Source organism: Thermobia domestica, chromosome 8 (genome assembly GCF_964235325.1).
Source record: "Thermobia domestica chromosome 8, izTheDome1.hap1.1, whole genome shotgun sequence".
Lineage (NCBI taxonomy): Eukaryota > Metazoa > Arthropoda > Insecta > Zygentoma > Lepismatidae > Thermobia > Thermobia domestica.
Window position 1 is genome coordinate 172,975,601 of NC_137461.1, and position 21,491 is coordinate 172,997,091.

Sequence of the window (21,491 nt, forward strand, 5' to 3'; positions counted from 1 at the left end):
AGTGGATGAGATTGCGTGCACGGAGATAAGGATGAAGCCTATTTACTAGAATGCGTTCCAGTACTTTGCTAAAAGTCGAAGTGAGTTGTATAGGGCGGTAGGAAGATACGGCGCTGGGTGGCTTATTCGGTTTTGGGAACATAAGCGTTTTAGACATCTTCCATTCGGCAGGAAAAAAGCCTGTGCGAAGGATGAAAGTGAAGATAGAGGCTAATAAAAGGAGGAGTGAGGGTGGACTTTCCTTGATATGGCGATATGTAATTGAATCAAAACCTGGAGCAGAGTTTCGTTTAGTTTGGACAATGGAAGTGATATCGGTAACAGTGATGGGAGAAGTGAGTTCATTAAGCGGCAGTGTATGACTGGCACTAGGTTGGAAGAGAGGGCTCGCTGGGTTGACTTTATCGACTGGATGAGAAAAAATATGATCAGAAGGTTGAGGAGTGAAGATGTCCTGGAGGTAGTTGGCAAAAGCATTGGCCTTATCTTGATCAGAAGAAGCTGGACTATTATCGATGATGAGTGGGTAAGGAGTTTTACTGAATTTGCCACAAAGCGCATTGAAACGTTTCCAATAACGTGATGGATGTGCTGTGTCGGCGAGAGTGTTACAAGTTTTAATCCATTGGCGCTTTTTGTATGCTTCAAGATAGTTTTTTTACGGAACGTTGTAGCTGATTGTGAAGGCGTAGAGCTTCAGGATTCCGAGTCCGAACGTACTCACGATATGTTTGGCGGGAGCGTTTGATCTGAGCGAGGTAGTGCGGAGGCAATTTAGGTTGGTATGGAGTGGAACTGGTAGTTGGAATGTATAATTCAGATGCACGGGTGATCTCAGAAGTGATTGTAGTGACGTGTGCATAGAGTTCGTCAGATGTTGTAGGAGGGTGGAGATCTGCAACAGCAGTTGTCGCGAAATGAATGAAGTTCAAAATTGAAAATGATGTATTCAGTAGTGTATCACTTTGTTCAATACCCGAGATCGAAACCGCTTTATTCATCCCGTGCTCCACTCAATTTGTGGCTTTTATTTGTGCCTTTCAAACGTTTGATTTTCCATTTAAGCTTCAAGTTTCAAAGTACAACATTTAAGGGAGGAAAGACTAAGAACACAATTTTATAAAAGACAGGAAGACGTATATTTCGATATATATAAAATACTACAAAATAACAAACACACACATACCAATTCACAATATTATACCACACATTCCAAATGCATACTTCTTAAGGCACATATTAGGCAGTATTTGGCAGTGTAAATTCATCGGTCGGAATATACGCTTCATTAAGCAGTTAATGTTTTACATTCGCTATGTTTTTGTCTCGAAATTATACAATATTTTAAAAAATAAAACATTAAGAAACACTTTATACAAAGTATTATAGTATGATTATGTCTGAAAGAAAATATCGACTGTAACGAAATAAATAACAGAGGAAATACTTTCCAACGTATCACATTAAATAAACATTATTGGGCTTTAAAGAATAGTCAAAGATGAGAATTAGCATAACTGAACACATTATATAATTTGTCGTTACGAAGTAGAACACTATCCGCGCCTGTCGTAATATTCACCAATGTCTGGTAGTGAGAAACCATTTTCAGTCTTTCTGCGGCGAATGCACACAGCACAACGGCTGATTCGAGTCCTTAGCTCACCGGCTTTAAGTGTTTGTTGTCTTGGCCTTCTAAACATTTGACTTTCTTCAATAGTCGACAACCAATACGAGTAAGCTGATGTATGATAGTTACAGTCTCCTATACCTCTGCATTCAATGAATGGCGTGGCTCGGAAATCCTCTAAACAAGATCCTGGAGACACCAGAGATTGGCCACTTCCTTCTGCAGCAGCATCAACATGCTATAATTATAAGGAAAAAAAAAACAGTTTTAGAATTAACTCTCAAATACCGATTGAAAAGGTAGAGTAATGTCTATTATTGTATCTCGGAGTAAACTGTAATTATGATCCTTGAAGCATTAGGATTTTAACTCAGATTTTGTTCCTTAAAAGTCGGATATAAAAAAGATTATAATTTGTAGAAATGCTTACACAAAGTTTGTCGATTTCGTGTCCTAGATCTCTTCAGGAAAGAAAGTAAGTGTTAAGAGAGTGCGAAAAGAGTAAAATATGTTTTTAGTTCATAAAAATACTTTTAGAGTAACTTAGAGAATATTTTTTTCATCTACTCGTAAAGCTGTAAATTTTCTTAAGGACAAGATAAAAAACAGTATTATTGCAAGGATCAAAACATTACTTACAATAGTATATGATAGAAGACAATTTGTTGTTTCTGCATTGCCATGATATAGGATAGATCTGAACTGATTGAGTTGTATTATACACCATATATATGCATCTTATTTGCAAAATTAAACCTAAGACTGAAAACTTCACATAGCAAAAGGGGCACGTAACAATCACTTAAACGTTGACAACCGAAAAGACTTTACACATAATTATTTAAAAAGAAATTAAGCAATATTATTGACAGTTCAAAAATGGTATAGAAACTTTAATGTAGGAACGGGAATTGTTAATAGAGGATAAATAATTTAATTTTGTCTATTAAAAGACGATCCTTGTTTGAGAAAAGTGCTACACATAAGGGACATATTCTGCCTATCTCCTATGGCTACGCCTCTGATCTCATGCAATATATACAAAGCGTGATTTTAAGTCTTAAGAAGTGATACGCATAAAAATATATAAAAATATGTATTGATCAGTTTCAGATGTGAGTAACTATTTAGGTTTGAAATATTTTTAGCTATTTAGGTAGCACACAAACATTACCTACTGAAGTACATTTCTCTCAATTACTTTTCTTTTCGTACATCCTGAAACTACAACATTCACGAAACACTTCAAGGTTGCTGAGTACTAGAATACGCTTCGAGGGCCCTTGGTACTCAGAAAGAGATGTAATGGTCAATTGTCATACAAAATGGAGCATGAAAATTAAGTGCAGTATGATTCCACCACTGGGCCACATTAATTTATTATTGGCGGGGGCCTATCCGTCCCTGCATGTGGAGAAATTTATCTCCAAGCTGGAGATGACTGAACTAAATCAGTACACCGCTCAATAGCTCTGTCCAGCTCCTGTTACGCTGGTAAGTAGGGAAATCCAATGCTGTATGTACTATGCTTTATGGTCATTGATTTCGATGAATTTGACTTTCTTAGCACTCACTGAAATTTAATAGTTTACCTTGCTCTTTTGAAAGTATTGTATATCGTACGACACACAACAGAGTATATTAGTTGTAGAAATAAGACTACACGTGCAATTATACTCTTTTATTATCTTAATATTATATATATTTTTAAATTAATTATATTGCTATGTCCTTCTTTACGTAGATGCAATAAATAAACTTACCATAAGAAAACTATAACCAATCCAGAGTTCATCCCATCCAGAAGGACACTGCGGGATATCCATACTTTGACTATGAACTGCAATCACTCTAGTTGGAGCCTCACATACAGAACACCTATACAAAAATAATATTATTTCTCTATATATTGTTTTTCTTTAGCAATACACAACAATACAATGTACCGGAACTTTTCTGACATTTATATTTTACCAACGAAAATATTTAAATAAATTTTAAAAATATAGTTTGATATTCCTAAACAAGAAACAAGTCCAGACTAATTTAGCACTGAAATACATGGGCATAATAATGTCTTCTTTATTAGATGTAAAACAAAAACACTGACATTTTTACTGGAAAGAAAGCAAAGGAAGGACTGGAAAAAATTATAATTAGGGAAAAGAAATACATTTTGATTCACAGAAATCATATCCGTACCACTAGTATTATTCAAATTGACTATATATCTAAAATATTAAATTTCTGGATCAATAACTGATATTAGCATCTTCAGACGTTATTAATGGGAGGTTTAGAAAACAAATGGATCCTCAAGTAAAACCAGTTACACAAAGAGAAGTGATGAGTCAGAGGAAATGATATCAAACATATGATTTCTGACTTTTTCATATTTCTTAACGGTTAACTTCCAGTTTCCTACACAGTATTTCGTGCGACTTTGTTCTCTTCCCCGTTTACCTGTTTACATAATGAATTTTACAAAATGAGTAGCGTTTTGTTAATTAAATTTAAAACTTTCTTTTCTCTCTTTTTTTCTTTTAGCAAGTAGAGAGTAGGTTTTTCTTACAATATGACCGAGGATAAAAAACTAAATTTAGGAAAGTTATGAAAATAAAATTAATGAGAAAAGCACTACGTAAGTGTATGTCATATTGATCTTTAATAACTTTCATGTTCCACGTTCCATGTTATAAGAGAATTCCTTAGGAATGAAGAGCTGGCTGTGTGTTGTTTAATTAAAATTGCAATTTATTTTAGTTGTAATATTAAAAACCTTTTTCATGAATGTACTTTAATCAAAACTTTCCTCGAGCATGTACACGGAATCAGACACTTTGGTGAAAAACGATTTATTTTTAAGAAAAGCGAAGGAAAATCCGAAAGATGTAAACACTTTACAAAACCGCCTTCGTATAATTCAGTTCCTAGATTTCATCAGATATGAAAGTGAAATTTTGTAAATTCAAAATCATGTATAATAGTAAATTTCAGAAAGATAGAGAACGAACGCAAGAAGAATTATCTCGTAACATTTCAGTCTATATAATACATAATGTCCAGAGACATGAGAGAATTTTGCCGATTCTTTTACAATGTAAGTCTCAAACCTTTTAGCTTTATTAAGTTCTCTTTCTAAGAAGTATCTCTCAGATTGATGGTCTAATCAATGCTTACCTCTAATAAGTTCACTTTCATGAGTTAATTTTTGATTAATGTTTTGTTCTAGTATTTGACATTTGATTCAATCATACAGATATTAAATGTGCACTTTACTCTTCTTTATATACGTAGAGGAGAAGTCTGCAATTGTGATTTACTGTCATCATAAACTCAAATTTGTAATAAAATAATGTTTGTTGGATCTCTATCCTTTGATAAAATTTGCTGAGATATGTAAGTCCTTTAGGATAATTAGACACTACTACTATTAAGGTAAATAGACAATACTAATGTTACAACTGAAAGATATGTTTATTTACATATATTTAAGGATATCATTAAAACCCTACTCTATCTATATAAAAACAAATAACAATATACAGGATATTAAAACTATTCAGTTTGAAATGCTAAAGGTTTTAGAAAATGATAATGTATTGTCCAAACTAGTAAAGCCTATGAAAACCGAACATTTCTCTTGCATCCTTGGAAGAGTTCGTAAAGTACATTTTTGCCCTAGACTTTTTGAATTATGCAAGTACGTTAGCTTTGTATTTGACAGGTGTGGAGTGAGTTAAGTAGTGGAAGTTGGGTCGTTAACAAGACGAAAATGCGTTTTTGTTCTTTAGGAATAGTTGAAGCTCTCGAACAAGGAAACAGATCACTGAAAGTACTTGGAGGTGTAAAGGCTCAAACACGTTTTTTCATAGCTTCTCCAGAACTTTTCAGGAATATCCACAGAATCTAAAGAAATGTTAGGCATAACTGATAGAAAGAGATCAATTCCTGTTGATAATTCGATCAGTGCTGATTAAGGTATTTCTAACACTTCTGCTGTATATAAACCTTCCGCACTCGAGTGAGAGAAAAAGAAAGAACCAAAGACATTTTGCAACCAAGGTTTACTCGGGCTCAGGTTTGCTATCCTCAATGGGGCTCGCATTCGCCAATTTTAATGAAGGCCAATGAATCCAAACTCGAAGTTGTTCGAGTTTGAGCTCGCTATTCACAGTTAGATTCTCGCTACCTCGATCTCGTGCTCATTTACCTCACTAGGCTAGAGCTCACTAACGGCTCGTGCTCACTATCCTCAATGAAACTCGCACTCGCTAGTTATCTAGAAATTGTTAGCCTCAGGTCCCGTGTCATAGAAGGAAAGCTCTTTAAGAAAAGCAATAATATAATTATTTCTAATTTACTCTTAGAATTCAAAATACTTAAACTGTGATTCAAGGAGAACATTCGTGTTGTTTCTTCTTCTTTCTTTGCTGAACACTTCCGGAAATCTAGTGAAATGCTAAACACAGCCCATTTTCTCCTTTCGATAAGGTCGTTTCGTAAAACTCCAAGTTCGTTTGTGCAAAATTAGTTCGTTGGCAAAAAAGAATTGAAGACACCTGTACTCCACAAAGATCTTATTTCGTAAAATTTCGTCTTATCCTTAACTAGATTTTTTCACGCTTAACGGTTTCATGTGATCGGAATCGGAATCGGTTTAGTGTCCCAAGACTACGTTCTAATTCCTCCTTGAATTCGCATAGTTTGGAGATCTTAGTTACAGTGAAACGATACTCACTTGTTATGTCATCAAAATGCATATCGTCGTCTGAGATCAACATCACGCATCTCCAATTTTGGCGAATTTGAGTTTTTGATGCCATTAGAGTCAGTATAGGATGGCGCACAATCTGCTTACCTATATCACGACAAATGGTTCTGTTATTTCCTCAAAGTAATTCCGCGTACAATGAGGTTGAAGCTAGGTTTTAAACATTTTTTTCTCTCTTGTAAAATTGGTGAAATGTTGCTTATGCGGTATTGAACCTGTATTTTAGGGTTATTCACAAAATTATTACGTTTCATTTCTTGAAAAAGATGTCCGGAAAAAACTTACCCTAAAAGTAAACTACCTCTTGTGGAGTTTTTCAGGAAAAATAAGTTGTGCTATTTGGTTAGGTCAGTACTCAAACATTCATTTACGAAATATGAGAAAATAGTCCGATAAACTCACCCTCACGAGTAAGCAACCCCTTGTGGATATTTTCAGAACAAATGAGTTATCCCGTATTATCAGATTGTTATGAATCACGTATTTATAAAACAACGATTTATGAAACACGTAAAAAATCGTTAGAAGCGTTTTCGAGAAAATTACAAACTTTGATTTTCATCTTCCAGTAAACTACTCGTAGTTTCAGCGGTAGGAAGAAAATTCGAAAAACCCACTAGCGAATCTTATTTTAAAAAATTAAATTTAAAATTGTCTCGATACGCTGAACCGTAGATATGGCCTTAGGTGACTGAACATATTTTCATTGGGACGAACAGACGTTCAGAACACCGTTTTGACGCATATAGAGACCATCCAACGTACAAATCCGTTTAAATCTCATTTTTTCATGATTGCTATACTTTCTTGTCTCCTATCGTCATTCGAGAGTAAAAAAAAAAAATTTTGGAAAGAAGATAATCGAGACTGTCTTGTCTCATCATCATGAGAAATCTGCTGAACCATTTGATAAGAATTTTGAACATTAGCACTTGGTTCGAGCTGGATTTTTCATGTCCCCTTTTACCATAATGAGTTTTCTAATAGGTATTTCTCTCCACACTCAAACTGATGTTATTTATCTCATCATCACGAGAAAAAAGGGATAAACTGTTTCAACTGAATTTTGCAGTGTAGGTAGCAGATGACTCGAGTCGCGTTTCTTTCATGCCACTTTCATTAAAGGCGTATCCTAGGAGAAAAGGGTTCAAAAATAGAATATCTCAAAAGCTGGTAAACAGTTTAAAATCAGTTTCTGAAAATAGCACTTGAGCCACCTTAACTTTTATCATTTAATTTCGATTCAAATACCCGTTCTAAATGCGAAAAGAGGGTTCAAATATGATACACATTTCAAATATTCTCCATAAATCTACTCTTCCCGTCAAAGCCTGTTCTTCAGCTTGTTAATAAATAATTTTGTGATTAGCGGTAATAAAAGTAATTATTTACTAATGTTACAGATCACCAAGAACTAACGAAGACAAATTGTCTCATGTATGGTTGTAATGAACCCGTTTAGTCTCCATTACAGTATAAGATTATTTTTCTTTCTATGCGCCCTTATTGTTTACCTTTACGATTAACAAGGCCATATTAGTTATTGTTAATATTGCATTCATGCCATTATTTCCGTTATTTTGTTGTTAAAATTAATCTATGCCACTGTTGAACTGGCGCTAATACCACAGAAATTATAGCCGATTGTCTTCTTTTTCTTATGTTGAATTGGGATTTACTGTTGATTTTGCAATTAGTGATTATAACATAAATAAATTTATATATATAGTAGTGTTGATCAAGGAGCCAACAGATGCTTGTACATATTCAAGAACATCAGGGGGGCGCCGCAAACTGAGATTACGAACTATGCCGAACACGTGTGACGTCATGAGGTAAGCACAGCCAAGCCAGTGATGCCAGACTGTGGGAAATTTCCTGTAAAATGCGAAATTCTGAGCACTGGCGGGAATGCGGGAATTTTTCTTTAAAATAGGCTGGAAACGGGAAATGGAGACCTTCTCAACTTTTTAAAATACACTATAGACGAACAAATATTCCATCATATATTGTATCAAATATTTCATCAAAGTGGAATTTGAACCTTTATGATACCAAGTAGTATGCAACTTTTGGGTTGGTTACAACATTTGACACAACTGCTCTAAATTAGAACTTGTTCTATTTCTATCCAACATTATATCAAAGAAAACAAACGAAAATCGCCATGCGGTGGCACTAAAATTGAGTATGTGGACACGGAAAGCAATTGACATTATTTTGATGCATACTAGCAGTAATCTGTTTTGTATAACTATAAAATTAAAGAATATTAGGGCTAAATACCACAGGCGACTTCCCAAAATTGGCGTAGATTGAGAATATTCCATGACTTTTTTTTTAAAAAAAAAAGCAAACATTTTTTTTCACTTTTCTTGATTTAAAAGATTTCTTAAGACGTTCTGGCATTATTACTTTGACGCATGCTCAGATTATTGCGTACAGATTGACAATATGCTTGTATATGATGTGTATGGAACGATCATGTGCTATCTTGTTATATGTAGTTATTTCTTCACGAAATTAATTCGTAATGCCTTAAAAATTGTTTCTCATGGTAGAAGTTGCATTCATGAGTGCAGATTCAGTTCACGAGGACTTTCTTTAAGGGTCTTCACTTCAGCGAAATTAAACTACCGCTAATTTTAGTTTTTCTATAATATCTTCAAAACTAATAAAAATATTCAAAAAGCAGAAACGTAGTGAACTAGACAATACAATTGTGCATGTGATACTTTTACTACAATTCCCTATCTGTTTTTGGTATGCCGCTATTTACATAACCCACAAAAACTGTTAAATCTATCTACAGTTGCAAATCGAAAGCAGATAGATGAGTTGTGATAACGGTATCACACACAAAATCGTATTGTTTAGTTTACTACGTTTCTACTTTTCGGGTATCTTTATTCTAGTCGAATAATTATATCTGAAATGCATGATGAAGTAATTAACTTTCTCATTTACATAATAGATAAGGCAGCAAGAGATCAGACATTTATGAATAGTGTATTTTAATTATATTTTACATTTTATGAAATTATTACATTATTCTTAATTATTTTATTAAATAATTATGCTATATTTTACGTCGATTATTTTTATAAAATTCTACACCAGAGCATAGGCTGTCTTAATTTTCTTTCACTGAGTCTTTCTCATGACACAGGTAGAACATTGGTATAATATTTTTTTCTTTCTCTTCTTTATTCGATGAAGATAGAAAAGATGCTTAGTGTTAATATGTTATGCATAGGCCAAATGGCTAGTTATTAGCGGAAAACTGTTATCTTCTATCATTATTATTATTATTATTATTATTATTATTATTATTATTATTATTATTATTATTATTATTGTTATTATTGGTGACAGGTATTTATTTAATAAGAGTTCTAGATATAGTTTGAATGCATTTTAACATTACGATGAGAAATGAGGAAAAATTTGGAAAGGATTCTGACAAGTAATAAGTAAAAGGTAAGTATCTCACTATTCGTGTGAGGGGAAAATGAAAATAGTGGAGAATTCTGTCAAGATTTCCTGCTGCATAATTCTGAAAACTTCCCATTTGTAATGTCAAATTTAGCACCAGGAAATGTATTTTTATTACTATAGTTATTTTTAATATGCTTTGTTTCGAATTGATTCCCAATCAAGCACACAGAATTTTCACAGTTTTTAACCTACACCTTTACACAATTGAATTAAGAAAAAGGTTACCTTGTCCCAGAAGAACAACAAAGAAAGCAATGTGATGACCATGTAGCCCTTTCTTTCGCCGTTCAGGTACGGCGCAGGCAATCCTACAAAAAGTGTTATTATCATACGATCAGCTAAAAAAATCTGTCGATATCTGATTGGATAACATTAAAACATCGGACTTCCGAGTGCTACTGGTACGTTGCCAACGTAGGATAAGCAAACAAGGAAGGAAACAGGACATAGGAATTGAGTAAAATACATCAGGAATGGGTACGCAATATGATAAGTAAGATGACAATGAAATCAAATGCAGCTTTTAAGTGTTGGTCAATTTTATTATCCATGCTGCATATAGCGCACAAACAGTTGTCGGATCAACACATGAGTTCTATACACTTAAGCCAGTACAAATGCAATAAGGTACAATATACACATGCATGTCGTTACTTATCCATATCAACATACAAGTTATGTAATTAGCACTCCTCTTTCAGATATGAATCATCCATCATTCTACATAATTAACATTTATTTAATATACTTCATCGTATCTATTACATACGTGATCATTTAATCCAATTAAAATCGTTATATCGTCATTAATACATTAACTGCATTAGCTTCGTCGTATAACAACTAAAGGGTGATCATTTACAGGAGGCAAATAAATCATTTGATACGAAATGCATACATATGTAATAACCTATTAAAAATTAGATATGTTCTTCAAGGTTCGTATATACACTACAGGTTGCGCCAGCCCAATCGTTGGATGTGTGACGTCACCGGGTAAGCAGACGCGAGTATTTTCTTGGCTCACAAGTAAACCTTACGTTTGGGCGAATCGAGTTGCTGACTGAGACACATATGAGAAAGTAGTACTAAATGTGGTCAGTATTTCAGTGAAGTTGTAGGTGCGAAGCTCCAGGGGTTTAGGAGATACAGCTACCAGAACATCACATGGAAGTACAGAATAGTCTTCATACAGTTGGAGGTAAAAGCTCTGTAAGACCTCTTGTAACGACAAAAGGTGAATAACAAATATATGGGTACATATTAGGACTAGGGGGAAGTTATATAGTAAGGGTATACCTGACGGCGGCCATCTTGAAATCCGCTATTTTAAATTAAGGTTAAGTTTTTAAAATAGGAATAAGGTCATGTGATACATGATTTAAGGCGCAAATTTAATCAGAAGAACAATGGTGATGTTAATTTTGATTTACGCGCAATTGATAAAAAGTTACAGGGAAATTAAATATTGTTGCAGCATATGTATTAGTCCTTTACCCCACCTTGTAAATTTTGTGTTAATGATAATAATTAAATAAAAAGCAGGTGGAAAAGCATTCCACGTGATAGAAAGACAATCTTGCTATTACTTGATTCGTGGAGTGCAAACAAAAACGACATTCTTTCGTCACAGTGTGTGCCCGAAGAAGTTACACTGATCAAGCGACTGATACCTAGTGGTTGTACGGGCATGATTCAGCCTCTAGATGTTCACTTCTTTCGCCCGTACAAAGCATTTGTTCGTTTCATTACTGATACATCAGTAACAGAAAGTGACGTGAACATATGGCATCGTGATAGGTTCATACAACTTCAGTCGTTTACAATTTACCAGTTCAGTGCTCCTCGTTTTCCCAGTATGATTCGATTCGCTTTGAATCAGGCTGGATATTTGAATGAAGAACCTGGACCTTGCATCGCTCCTTACGACTACTGCTTTGACGGAATTGTTAACGACAAATGTGTCAAGTGTAACTCGATTGCCTTTGTCAGGTGTGCTCACTGTGAGCAGAGCATTTGTGCACGTCATGCATTCTTTTCTGAACTACATATTGATTGTACTAATTGAGGACTTTTCTGGAAAAAAGACCCAAGTTCAATTATGACTCAATTCCACTTTGGTCATTTTTCCTTAAATTAGCAACTTGTTTATGCGATAACAAATGCTGGTTAATGATAAAGCAAAAATGGTTATACTGTTGGATTTATGGTAAAATTTGCTATTAATAAGGTGTTAATATTATGCATTTTGTTTAAAACTTTTGTCTAATTCAAAATGGCGGATTTGAACATGGCCGCCATCAAGGCAACTCTTACCATAGACCTAATATTTATCCACCTGCTTTTTATTTAATTATTATCATTAACACAAAATTTACAAGGTGGGTAAAGGACTAATACATATGCTGCAACAATATTTAATTTCCCTGTAACTTTTTATCAATTGCGCGTAAATCAAAATTAACATCACCATTGTTCTTCTGATTAAATTTGCGCCTTAAATCATGTATCACATGACCTTATTCCTATTTTAAAACTTAACCTTAATTCAAAATGGCGGATTTCAAGATGGCCGCCGTCAGGTATACCCTTACTATATGACTTCCCCCTAGTCCTAATATGTACCCATATATTTGTTATTCACCTTTTGTCGTTACAAGAGGTCTTACAGAGCTTTTACCTCCAACTGTATGAAGACTATTCTGTACTTCCATGTGATGTTCTGGTAGCTGTATCTCCTAAACCCCTGGAGCTTCGCACTTACAACTTCACTGAAATACTGACCACATTTAGTACTACTTTCTCATATGTGTCTCAGTCAGCAACTCGATTCACCCAAACGTAAGGTTTACTTGTCAGTGATGCCAGTCTTTTAACAGCAAAATTCCCGTCCAAAGCCACAAAATTTCCCGATGTGATTAAAAATTTCCCGCTAACCTAAATAGATATAGTTTTCATCTAGTAGTAAACAATTTTAAAAAATACCGCTTTAGACGGACTATGATGTACAATGGAATTCATTCTCGTAGTATAAAAAGGTATTATTTATAGTTATGCATGATAAGGTAAAAAACATTTTTTTAAAAAATACTGTGTACACTTTTTTGTAACGAACACTATGTCGTTCTTTATGGTTTGGAAGAGAATGCTATGTTCAGGAAAGCCAGAATTAATTCAGTTGTTTTGGCCTAACGAGTTTTGTGTTGCAGCACATTGCCTGTTCCGTCAACAAAAAAGCAGCGAAAAGCAGGATATTTTGGAATTGCTTTACATTAACTTGATTTTTCAAGTCTTTTTGTATTTTTGAGGTTCATTTGTATCACAAAAGAGCTCAGTGTTAAGGGTCTTACACCTAAAGCCTATTATACATCGTCAAACTTTTCCATCAAATATTGTATCAAATTTTTCTTTGACGATAATTTGGTCAAATAAGATGGGTAAAACTTTCGCACCCATTATAAACAATCAAATATAAAGGTGAATATCATTGCTCAGTTGTTTATATTTCTTGGTTCAGTTGTTAGGTCACATGAACGTCTTGCGTATATATGAGTTTTATGGTGGTACCTGCTGGTGTAACTATAATGAATAAGGTTGTAGAAATGAATGGAATGATTATTCACAGTTACTTCTGTTTCATTTCCCTCCTTTATTGCTATTCCCAAATAAATCTTATTTTCATGGTTCCTTTCTTGTTCAGTAAATACGTATGAATCTACATTCTATTTATTAGTCCGATTCTTAAATTTCTTCTAATTCAGTTAATTTTCGAGTAACTTTTATAAGTTTGGGTACTGATTAAGAATAAATAGTTCGTCATAAAAATGTTTGGCTATTGTTTAGCTTTGGGGGGACAGGTTTTTAATTGACTTTTTTGCGATTTTCTATTAACATTCGGTTAGATTAGCTTAATAACATTTAATTCACACAGTATTGCCCGAGCGAGTGTTAGCGAGTAAAGTCGGGTTAGAGCCTCGCAGAGCACATTGTTTTCAGTCTTCGATAGTGTTGGCCCCCCATTACTAAACAGTTACCAAATGTTAGGTTTTACAGTTAAAATGAGAGAGTACATATTAACGAGGGTTCTGTAGGATATTAAATTCCCAAGGAATTTTTCAATGTAGGAAACTTCTAATTTATATTTAGAAATGCGAAAATATTACGCACTCTAACCTATTTTGATTTTATGCAACATCAAGTGTTTTTCGCTACCCTCATTTTGGCTCTCACCTTCAGCTATTGATGCCTCTGCCTCTTGCGAACAAAACCCTGTGCTAACTTGTGGGTCCCATTCTGTGCTCCTGCTCTGCTGTTGAGTGATAGTCAGTGTAGCCAACTTGAGGAAAAACTCTAGTAGCGAAAATCTTTCTTTCAGCATTACAGCTTGTGAGATTCAACCTTGTTGTATTTGGATACGCTTTACCATTAACTACGCACCAGTTTTCCTAGCGTCTTGGAGACACCGTTATGGGGAAAGCAGGATCGATTAAATTTAATTCATCGTTCCTTTTAAATGTCGGTATTAACTTTTTAAAAAATAAACTCAGAATTATTCAAAACCCGTACTTTAAACTTGGAGGACTGAAGTTCGAGCCCCGTGGAGTCAACTTCACTTCTCCAAAACCCTCATTCATTTTCTTTCGGTTATTTTTGGTATAGGCAGATGAGTCACCACTCGTCGACACCATTTCACTTTTAGTGGAATGTCAGGAATTCATTTTTCTTATGCAGTATTAAAGTAATCCGTGCTTGCATTAGTTATTCTTTCTATTTAATATTAAATATGCAAATTAAAATTAAGGAATCGAATTCCAAAATCAGTACGTTTCAAATTTCTCTCTTTGGAAATTTGACGCCCGAACACGTAACATTTGTTTATTCGTAATCTCACGTCGTAATACTATTTGGTGATCAGAACCAGAGACTTTTCTAAATTCTATTTACACTTACAAAATTTGGCGCAACCGGACTCGAACCCAATCACTCCCTCCATGTTACATGGCGTATGCAATCCGAAGGTTCAATATCGCGTTCACAAAAGCTCTCCACTGACCTCAATCCTTAACCAACTGGATCCAGTTTTTGCTTTGTATTTCTATTTCTGCGAGATCCATTTTAATATTGTCCTCCCATCTGCGCATAAGTCTTCCTAATGGACGTTTTCCGATTGGATTTCTAATTAAGACTTTAAAAGCGTTCCTACCTTCTTCCATTCTGGCTGCATGATCTGCCCACCTGAGCCTCCTAGACTTGATGACCGTAACGATGTTTGGTACACCGTATAAATTATGCAGTTCTTCGTTATGAAGTTTCGCTCATTCCCGTTCCTCTTGGGTCCCAATATTCGTCTCAGGGTTTTATTTTCAAATACTTTTAGTCTGCGTTCTTCTCTAAAGCGACCATGTTTCACAATCATAAAATATAACAGGCATGATTATCGTTTTATATATTTTAAGCTTTGAATTCCTCGACAGAAATCGCGACGACAAAATACTTTGAACTGAATAACAACACGAATTTCCTGATTTCAGTCGACATTTAATTTCTTTGTGGATATGATTTTGGTCTGGTGATATTGATCCCAGATATTTGAAAGTATCCACTTTGTCGAAAGTATTATTTAACATTTTAACGCATCCATAATTTGCCATATTAGGATCCTGGTGAACTTCCATGTATTTAGTTTCCTCTGCATTTACTTCTAAACCAATGTCGCTGCAAGCGTTTAATAAGGACTCTGCATTTCTTTCTATTGTTCTCGTATCATCCCCTATTAAATTTACATCATCAGCATACGCCGTAACCTGGTGAATACAATTCAGCTCTAGGGCCTGGTTGCTATATTTAATTTTCCTTATAGCGTACTCCGGAACAAAGCTGAACAATAATGGCGATAACGCATCTCCTTGTTTCAGGTCATTCTCGACGTGCAAGCTCATGGACAAGAATTTTTCTGCTTGGACTTTACTTTGGGATTCATTGAAACACATTTTAATTAATCTAACTAGCTTTTTCGGTATTCCGAATTCTGTAAGAATTGTACAACGCTTCTCTCCTATCCGAGTTGTAAACGTTTTTAAAACCAATAAACAGCTGATGTACTGGGTAATATATTCCCATTTGTTTTCGAGTATTTATCGAATAAAATATCTGGTCGACAGTTGATCGATTTCCCTAAATCACAGTGATAATCTCCAATAGTTTTAATCCACAGTGATAATCTTCGTATGGAATCAATCTTGTTAATAAAATGTTAAGAGAAATGCCTCGATAATTATTACATTCAGTTTTGTCGCCCTTCTTGTGAATTGAAACAGTAATTGATTATTTCCATTCTTCTTAAATGTATTCGATCGTTTTTCTCTTCTTCTTCTTCTTTTTTTTAAGTTTCGTAATGATATGTTGAATTCCTGTAGTTAAAAATTCAGAAACCTTCAGGACTGGGTAAACGTGATGGCGTCTAGGAAACCGCACGATCAGATGAACAGTCTATTACGCATATGATCCATTAACAGAAAATTTGGTACTTTCCCGATTCCTATCAAGCTTAAGAAACAGTCAGTGTGTTATAGAATTTGAAATTTTACCGATTTTGCAGATTCCAAGCACATGATAGGTGGTAACATTATTACGTGTGTGATCAATGAATGAAAAATTTGTTCGAAATATTCATACAATGTATATGAAAGTTAAAAATTTCAAGAATGTACAGAACCACCCGAAACCAAGTTCTTGATGTGCAACTTTTAAGATTATCATATAAATGTATTTCTCTCATGTTTTATTTTTTGTTTCAAAATCAGGGTGTGTGATATTTTGAAGTAAAAATACTACATAAATTTTGCCAGTTATTTGTGTATCTTTTTTTTTTTTAAAAAAAAAGTACTTATTTTTGTGTATAAGAAGTTAAAAAATAATTATATATATATTTTGGTTAATGCTTTGGAATTCATAATGTAAATATGTTAAGAATTTTTAAAAAATCTTTTCGAAATTCATGGTTTATTTTAGAAGTTCTATATCACTATTTACATCAACCGCTAATCAAATGAGTTCTTGTGCTGTAGAGAAGCAAAACAAGTGTGCTTTATCAATTTAAAGCAAAATTTTGAAAAAAAAAATCCCAAAATTTCACAAGCAAAAAGGTGAAGCAGAAAAAAACGTTTTTTTTTTTTTTAAAAAAAAAGAAAAGCCGGTTTTCTCCGAGCCCCTGCATCTCTAATGCTGAAAAGTCTAAAATATAAATTTAAAACTTCTTTTTAAGGCAGTAATTTCTCCCCTGACACTGACTGATCTGACGTAGTGCCCAATCCTCTAAACTTCTCTTGCAACTGTAAATCATCTGCACAAGCTCGATTACATCATATCTCCCCCTAAAATAACAGTACCGCACTTGTCCCATAAACATTTCATAGGCGCCCCTGGTGCATATACAAATACATATATGAAGCATCAGAAGTAACTTATAACTTATACAAATACAACACTTCTCCATTGTCCTGTATTAACAGTAGAACCGTAGCTAGAGGGTGGGCGAACGAGGCCGTGGCCCCGAGCACTGATAGCAAGAGGGTGCCAAACGAGCAAGAAGAAGTAAAATGTGCTGGAAATGAATAAACGACGCGTCATCCGGAAAAAGTATTAGCACCCTATTAAATCAATAATGTTAAGGGAGTGCAAAGGAATAGACTTTTTAAAAAACTCTTTCTCGCTTCGCACGTAACCCAAACGTGCCAATAAGTCACAACAAGCTTTTATTTATTACTTAAAGAAAGTTATTACACATGATGTAGATGATAATGACGATATGATATAGAGGCCTCAAGCTGCTGTTTGCGCGAGAATATTCAAAATGAAAGTAAACAAGGGGATAATAACATTTTCGAACTTGAAGCAGCGGTAGAACAGGAGCTTAAGGGATCAGAACTTAACCTAACGAATTTAGTCTTTTTCAAAGACTGATCACTACCAGCGATGTTTTGTGTTCCATTTACATCAAATGCCAACAATTCGAAGAAATTTATTCGATAATTTCACCATCAACTAATGTTTCTGCATATATATCTACATATATATCTACATATATGGCAACATCGCAAATAAAGAACCATAGAATAGATGTACTAATGTATTAAATAGATGCATCGATTCTTTCCAGATGGCGACTAAAGTCGATATAGATTGATACTAGCATCACTTATTAGTGTACCAATCGATTTAACTGCTTGATGTATTTACAGAGTGATGCTAATGGTTCCGAGTTAATCTGTGACGTTGCCAGATTGTGAAATTCTATTTCCCATAGCGGCTGAAGGAGGCCCCGGAGGGTAAACAATCATATAACATTTTCGCTTTATTTTGGTCTGTAGAATAGTGCTCTGTGGTCCGTGGGCGCCATTTTTAGAACGCCCGATGGACACGAATAAAGTTTCAAAAGTTTACAATTATTACTGGAAATTAATGCTGTCACCCATTTGGAACATTTCAAATGTGCACAGTTTCTAATGCATTGGTATTTCATTTATTATCAGTAGTATAAAACGTTGTAAATTTCCATAACTTTTCAACAAGTGGATTTGTATACAATCAAACGTAGGTTTGTCAAGTTTAACAAAACTGATATAAGCCTCTTGATAAAAGCTGTTATTTGTAAAAGAATGCTAATCATCGCATTTGGCTGTTGCAATCATCTGTCCAAGCAGGTTGATAAAAATTTATCGTAGCATAAAGACAAAAGCTATTTCTCTTATACGTATAACAAAATAGCTTGGTGAGGTGAGTGTAGGAAAGGGGAACGCCGAATTCTACTTTGTCCCGGGCACCGAAATCTCTAGCTACGGCCCTGATTGACAGAGACCAAGGAGGCCCCAAGACTTTTAAAAATTACTGGAAACATTTTCGCCATAAAAGTTAAAAAAAGACATAAGTCATTCCTATATAATTCATGGACCTTTTTGAACATGTTGAGAGAGGGCCCATCATAAAAGTTTTGCTGGGACTCGCTTGTATTTCCCGGTCCAGAGTCCCCAATGGTCTGAATCCAGCCCTGTGTATTTTCTATACAGAAAACAACGGTGCTGTAAAATGTAAATTATTAGCAAAATTATAAAACAGAGTAGGAAATCAGGAACCTTTCAAGGATTGGATTACGAAAAATGTGAAAGGCTGTTTTTGCAACATCACTGGCTAGCAAGGCTGGTCTGGATTAGCTGACTGTATTGCCGGTCCTCGACGTGTTATCGTCCTTCGTTTCCCGTATGCGAGGAGTGTCTCACATATGCCTTTTTGTTCATATATCGCTACTTACTATACGAGGTGGAGGGCCCACTAAAAAAATAACCGTCCAGGGCCCACCGGGAAATTTCCCGGTTTCCCGCCTGGCCAGTACGGCTCTGTTTCACATATTAAAAGCAAACCAAAAGTTTATTTTCAGATTACGAAAGCTTCAATAAGACAATAAATGTATACATACTACACACTACCTAAATATTATTATTATTATTATTATTATTATTATTATTATTATTATTATTATTATTATTATTATTATTATTATTATATAATTATATATATTGATTATTATAATTCAAGATGGTGCCGTCTGAAGACGCATGTGGATTGTGTGACAAGCCATTTTTTGGCAAACAATTAGTACTAGCATGTAGTTTATGTGCAAAAAGGTTTCACGTGAAAAATTGTCTAAAATTTGGACGTATAGAGTACGATATGTACTCAGAAAAAGGTGTATCAACGTACAAATGTCAAAATTGGAACAGGGACGACAGCACAATGGTCATCCTCATACTGACGAAGAATACTAGGACACAAATTAACAGCCAGAGCAAGAATTCAGACTCTGAAATAAGTGATTATGAAGATGATGAAAATGCAGGTACAGTCTTAAATAGAAATAATGTAAATTGTTCCACGTGTTGTGACACAGTGAAAAATAAACTTTGTCAAGTGTTATCAATATTAAAGGACATGAATGAAAAATATGATTCATTGAAAGCTGAAATAATATCAGTTAAACAAGAAAATATAAAATTGACTGAATTAATATTGAGTGGAAATAAAATTAAAACATTTGCTGAGGTAGTGAATAGTCCATCGCCAAACAAACAAAACGGTGTACAAAGTGAAAATATAAACACAACCAGGAAGGTCAATGAATCAGCTTGCAGCACATCACAAGAAGACAGGAGTGTGGGTGATAGTGAGTGGCAGGTTGTTACAAAACGCTCGAAGCGTAATATCCAAGCAAGACAGACAGAAACAAAGCAAATGCATGAGTCAGGTCTACCTAACAGAAATCGTTCCAATTTAATGAAAGGAAAAATGAACACTGATAAGCTGAAGGTCAATAAGAAACCCTCGCGTGTGGCTGCTTTATTCGTTACACGGCTTGACCCAACTGTTTCTTGTAATGATGTTAGTGAGTTCGTGAAAGAAAGTGTAAATATTGAAGTTGGAAAGTGCGTAAAATTAAAAACCAAACATAATAGTTACTCTTCATTTTATGTAAGTGTACAAGAAAATGAGTTTGATACTGTATGTAATACAAATGTGTGGCCAGATGGTGTATTGTTTACTAGGTTTATGGGCCGTCTAAAAAGTGAAATAGTTGTAGAAGAAACTGAAAATGAATTGAGCGAAAAGGAAGAAAAGTCAGGTAAATAAAATTGTCTTTCTTTATATCTTAAACCAAATATGAGTACCTTGCACTTATTTTATCAAAATGTAAATGGTATTAATACAAAAGAACGGTCTTTCACGGACGAAGTAAATTGTGAAGATTACGATATTTATTGTATTACAGAAACATGGCTAAAGGAAACAAATGTACATTTCGTACAATTATCAAATAAGTACAATATCATTAGGAAAGATAGGAACCTGACACTAGAAAACAAATCTAAGGGAGGTGGGTGTATGATTTTAATAAACAATAAATACTCGTATACAATGATACAAGTTCCTGATGATAGGTTGGACGTAATAATATTAAAAATTTTAATCCCTGACAATAAACCACTTTTACTATGTTTGCACTATTTTCCACCTACACTACCGTTAAAGAATTTTATAGACTACTGTGATTGGTTGTGTTCCTACTTATTGACAATAAAAAGTAATTTTATAATATTAGGTGATTTTAATGCTGGAGGAATTGACTGGAAAACAGGGACTGTAACTGCTAGCAATTTTTATGCTAAGAAAAAGGCTGAAAAGGTAATAGAATTAAGCAACCTTCTCCAATTAAACAAGCTAAGTAAGTCCTATGATGCCGTAAATAAAGATAGGGTACTTGACTTGTTGCTGACGAATATAGAAAATAGTACAATTAATTTTAATGTTGAACCATTAACTAAAATCGATCGTTTCCACCCACCATTTGTATATTCATGGAATACTATAAGAAACAATAGCTCAAAAAAGAATACAAAACAGACCAGTAATTATGACTTCAAAAAAGCTGATTTTTTGCAGGTTTATTATGGAATAAAGAAAATAAATGAAATTAATGATCCTACCAACAATGTAGATAAAATGTCTGAAAATTTGTATGACAAAATATATGAAGTTTTC

General features: G+C 34.3%; 1 protein-coding gene across 1 annotated transcript in view; it reads right to left on the reverse strand.

Annotated features, from left to right (window-relative positions):
- Positions 1-1,115: 1,115 nt before the first annotated feature.
- The window catches only part of LOC145693355 (uncharacterized), a 1,690,974-nt gene continuing 1,670,598 nt past the window's right edge, over positions 1,116-21,491 (reverse strand). Inside the window, exons 33-34 of the mRNA XM_081769282.1 lie at positions 3,394-3,508; positions 1,116-1,868 (exon numbers count right to left, since the gene is read on the reverse strand). Coding sequence (XP_081625408.1) covers positions 1,557-1,868; positions 3,394-3,508 — 427 coding nt within the window. The 3' untranslated portion in view covers positions 1,116-1,556. The remainder of the gene's footprint in view (positions 1,869-3,393; positions 3,509-21,491) is intronic.